This window comes from Triticum dicoccoides, chromosome 2B, assembly GCF_002162155.2.
Source record: "Triticum dicoccoides isolate Atlit2015 ecotype Zavitan chromosome 2B, WEW_v2.0, whole genome shotgun sequence".
NCBI classification, from domain to species: domain Eukaryota; kingdom Viridiplantae; phylum Streptophyta; class Magnoliopsida; order Poales; family Poaceae; genus Triticum; species Triticum dicoccoides.
Window position 1 is genome coordinate 622897179 of NC_041383.1, and position 4944 is coordinate 622902122.

The window sequence follows — 4944 nt, forward strand, 5'->3', positions numbered from 1 at the left end:
GGCCATTTCAAGACTCCTCGTCATGTCCGTGATCTCATCCGGGACTCCGAACAACATTCGGTCACCAAATCACATAACTCATATAATACAAATCATCATTGAACGTTAAGCGTGCGGACCCTACGGGTTCGAGAACTATGTAGACATGACCGAGACTCCTCTCTGGTCAATAACCAATAGTGGAACGTGAATGCTCATATTGGCTCCCACATATTCTACGAAGATCTTTATCGGTCAAACCGTAATGACAACATACGTTATTCCCTTTGTCAACGGTATGTTACTTGCCCAAGATTCGATCGTCGGTATCTTCATACCTAGTTCAATCTTGTTACCGACAAGTCTCTTTACTCGTTCTGTAATACATCATCCCTCAACTAACTCATTAGTCACATTGCTTGCAAGGCTTATTATGATGTGCATTACCGAAAGGGCCCAGAGATACCTCTTCGATACTCGGAGTGAAAAATCCTAATCTCGACCTATGCCCACCCAACAAACACCTTCGGAGATACCTGTAGAGCATCTTTATTATCACCCAGTCACGTTGTGACGTTTGATGGCACACAAAGTATTCCTCCGGTATCCGGGAGTTGCATAATCTCATAGTCAAAGGAATATGTATTTGACATGAAGGAAGCAATAGCAATAAAACTGAATGATCAACATGCTAAGCTAATCGATGGGTCTTGTCCATCACATCATTCTCCTAATGATGTGATCCGTTCATCAAATGACAACACATGTCTATGGTTAGGAAACTTAACCATCTTTGATTAACGAGCTAGTCTAGTTGAGGCTTACTAGGGACACGGTGTTTTGTCTATGTATTCACACATGTATCAAGTTTCCGGTTAATACAATTCTAGCATGAACAATAAACATTTATCATGATATAAGGAAATATAAGTAACAACTTTATTATTGCCTCTTGGGCATATTCCCTTCACTATTTATATTTTATCTATGTTGTGTTAGTAGTTTGTAGGATGGATTTGCACTGTCCGCCCTTGAACTCTGATCAACTATGTTCCTCTTGTTCGGAGATGAAATGTTGATCAATTGAACTGCACATTGATCATCTTTTTGCATAGCGTTGCATGATTTGAGGTTTCAGATATGAGGGACGCGGGTGTGAAAGGCAACATATAAGGTGTGCCCGGTAAGTGCCCGTGGACGCGCCCAGATGCATCCGAGGGCGTTTCAGAGGCCGGATTTGCCAAGTCTGGTTGTAGATGCTCTTTTTGATGTATCTAAAACAAGTCTTTTTGAAAGCATTTGGTGAGAGAAAATTTATGAGATATCTACGTTCGATGTTAAGATTAATATCAAAATTAAGATATGATTGATTTCTCTTTCATCATTAAATAAGATGCTACATCATATCTTTGACTATGAAATGATACGCCTAACCGTAATGAGAGTATCATAACTAATAATGCATATAAGCTAACCAATTTTTATGAGGTGGCGTAGAATTAAATGAAAAAAAGATAGTCGAGTATCATATTATGATACCGTATCATAATAAATTATATTCTATTATGTGTCATGCATCACAATAAATGAGATATGATAATAATCTTTGATGCTATGCACTATAAAAATAGTATCATACTCCCAGTACAACCAGCCTACTAAGATATAAGTATTGAAAGTGCAGCGAAAATTGTTTACACATTCAATTTGGAACGATTTAGCACTACATCAGCGAGATCGGACGTGTATCTTTTTTATTTTGTGGGGCAAACGTATGTCACTGGGAGACTTCCGGACGCTTCTCTGGCGTATATATATGCCCCCACGGAAAAACATTTTAGATCGAACAGAGCTTGGCACTTGATTCCCCTCAGAGACTGCAGCGACAGTAGGGACTCCACAACAGTTTTGCACGTGTGGACGACCTTACGAGCCCCTACACATATGGTACATACTAACTTGAGTAGTGCACAATATATACTACTGCATTTCACAAAGTTTGCTTGAACTTATGTTCGGATTCATCCGTAGTTGACAGGCTAGTAACAACCAATGTGTGCTGGTGATCAATGATCAATTGACCATGCATGTGTATCTGTGTGAGACGTGCTTACTAATTAATCTGGCAGGGTATCATCCGCACGGCCATCCTGTTCCTCGCTGCGCTCGCGTGGTGTAGTGTGCTCGCCGCCGGCGGTGAGGTGGACGGCGTGTTCAACGTCAATGACTACGGTGCTCGAGGCGACGGGGTCACGGACGACACCAAGGTACGTACACCGCACGCGCGCGATGCCCGAGTTGCCGTTGCGCTCTCGATCGAAATGAGACCTACGTGACGGATGTGTGCTGATTATCTGTACTGCATGGGAAGGCGTTCGTGCACGCATGGACCGCGGCGTGCGGCGCCAGGGGCTCGTCGGCGTCGACGCTGCTCGTGCCGGCGGCCAAGTCCTTCCTCGTTGGCCCCACCAGGTTCAACGGGCCCTGCGCCTCCACCAGAATTACCGTCCAGGCACGCATGCACCGTTCGTCTTTCCTGATCTTGTCTTAGATCTGGGCCGTGGTTTGCGTGGCTTCATATTCGTGCGGCCCTTGCTTTGACTGTCGTAGGTCATGGGCACGATTACGGCGCCGCCGGCGGGCGCATGGAGCGGGAAGAACTATTGGCTGATGTTCTACAAGGTCCACGGGCTCACGGTTACCGGCGACAGCACCGGCTTGCTCGACGGCAGAGGCGGCACGTGGTGGCGCAACAAGTGCAAAGGCTATGCTGTGAGCCCAACTCATCTCTTGCAAGAAAGAACAAAAATCTTTTAATTCCTCCTTGCATTTGTGCCTTTTGATTTATTTATCAAAAATCTTCGGCTGAGAGAAAGTATTTAATTGTTGATCTTTCCTTTAAAACGAAGCATTTATCAGTTTCCACTCACCTATTTATTTCTATACATAAGTTTTCACTCACCTATTTTTTTTTCTATACATAAGTTTTCACTCACCTATTTTTTCTGTACATACGTTTTCACTCACCTATTATTGTTCTTTTCTTTCAGGACTGTATATCTAAGGCACCGACGGTTAGTACAAACATAAGCAAATATAGTATCTAGGTAATTAGCATTCGTAGATCGACGTGCATGTAACCTCATTGCGTACGTACCACCACATCGATCCATGCAGGCGTTGGTGGTCATGAGCTGCGCCGACGTGGAGCTGCGCCAATTCAGAACCAAGGACAGCCCGCAGATGCACATCGCCGTCAGCCAGAGCAGCAAGGTCCAGCTGACGCAGTTGACCATCACCGCGCCCGGGGACAGCCCCAACACCGACGGCGTGCACATCGACCGGAGTGAAGATGTCCGCGTCAGCAGATCGACTATCAGCACCGGCGACGACTGCGTCTCCATCAGCTCCAGGAGCCGATTCGTCACCGTCGACGGAATCGTGTGCGGCCCCGGCCATGGCATAAGGTAACAAAGGTTTTCCATTGATCTGCGTTTTCCTCTAGCATGCACTCGAAGAAGAGGAGTCAATGATGTGATGGCCGGGCTTGTGTTTCTTGGCTAGTGTGGGGAGCCTGGGCAAGAATGGAGCGACCGCATCCGTGGAGTACATCGACGTGAAAAACGTCCACTTCATCAACACGACAAATGGGGCAAGGATCAAGACGTGGAAGGTAAACGAAGTTGAAACTGGCCTTCTCTTACTAACAAGCTGGCCCGGTGATCATATTGTTTCTTCGCACTGCAGGGTGGGAAAGGTTACGCGAAATCCATCTCCTTCACCGACATAAAGTTCACCAACGTGGACAATCCTGTGGTCATCAACCAATTCTACGTAGACCGCCACCATGTCCCAAATATGGTAGTCCATGTGTTCATTAACTGTTGGACGATCTGTATACATGTGGAGCAGCTAGTACTAAATGTTTGTGCATCTTCTGGGTGTCTTAATTTGCTGTAGGGGGCGGTGGCGCTGAGCAACATAACGTACAAGAACCTGAAGGGGACATCGAAGCACCAGACGGCCGTGGACTTCAACTGCAGCGAGAGCGGCAGCTGCACGAAGATCCACGTCAACTCCGTGGAGATCACCGCTGCGGACGGCGGAGGAACCATGGCCCGCTGCCAGAACGCGCAAGGGGACACCTCCGGATACGTCTACCCCAAGATCCCTTGCCTTAGATGATAATAACTAGCAGGTAGAAGACGTGGCAGCACGCCCGCGCCCTGATCTAAGCCCGCGCGTGTTTATGTGTGTGTATTTTTTTGTTTTATTTTAAAGTAAGAGAAGGGGTGGCAGTGGTATTGGGGTCGAGCAGTTGCGAATGAATCTTTTTGACAGACTTCAGAAATTTTCATTGCATACTGGTAGACTATGAAATTGGAATCCGGAATCAGTTGTTTATTACTACATCCGTCCCATAATATAGGAGCGTTTTTTACACTAGTATAGTGTCAAAAACGCTCTTATATTATGAGACGGAGGAAGTATTTGACACTTTCAAATTATGTCTAGCTATCAAAATCTGGTGCATCATTAACAGAAATTCAACGCATATGTCTCGGTGAAAAGTCAACTTCGTAATCGTTGCAAGTTCAAAATCAAATCTTACTGGGTATATTCATGTGGGTTGTACCTTATAACCAATCCAGTACTGCACTCTCCTGTAGTATTATGATTCAAAAGTTTCCTGGGTAGTCAAAGTTACTATTTTCAAGAATTTCCTATTTTGCACCCATTAAAAGAAATTCATGTACGGATGGTTTGTTCAATAAAAGAGATGCTAAAATCATAACGTGTACAGACAGAAGTTGAATATTTCTTTATTTTTCTATAGGCACGTGCACCCTTTTGAACTTTTTAGAAGGACATCATTTGATCAACCAGTGAAAAGAAATTTGAATTGTTTATATAGTAGTTCTCAAAGCAAAGAAGCCAAACTAATTTAGAAACTTCATGTAAGAA

General features: G+C 44.7%; 1 protein-coding gene across 1 annotated transcript; it reads left to right on the forward strand.

Annotated features, from left to right (window-relative positions):
• Window positions 1-1834: 1834 nt before the first annotated feature.
• Window positions 1835-4383, forward strand: LOC119368133 (polygalacturonase ADPG1-like). The gene is made up of 9 exons (XM_037633469.1): window positions 1835-1926; window positions 2109-2246; window positions 2351-2491; window positions 2590-2751; window positions 3030-3053; window positions 3157-3446; window positions 3544-3652; window positions 3727-3840; window positions 3940-4383. Exons 1-9 carry the CDS (start codon window positions 1924-1926, stop codon window positions 4162-4164), a joined length of 1206 nt encoding a protein of 401 aa, XP_037489366.1. The 5' UTR covers window positions 1835-1923; the 3' UTR covers window positions 4165-4383.
• Window positions 4384-4944: the final 561 nt, after the last annotated feature.

What these genes read in the sequence shown, in the direction of transcription:
- LOC119368133 (XM_037633469.1), top strand. An exon ending in GGGTCACGGACGACACCAAG is followed by an intron (nt 2,247 to 2,350) that starts GTACGTACACCG and finishes CTGCATGGGAAG; the next exon opens with GCGTTCGTGCACGCATGGAC. An exon ending in ACAAGTGCAAAGGCTATGCT is followed by an intron (nt 2,752 to 3,029) that starts GTGAGCCCAACT and finishes CTTTTCTTTCAG; the next exon opens with GACTGTATATCTAAGGCACC.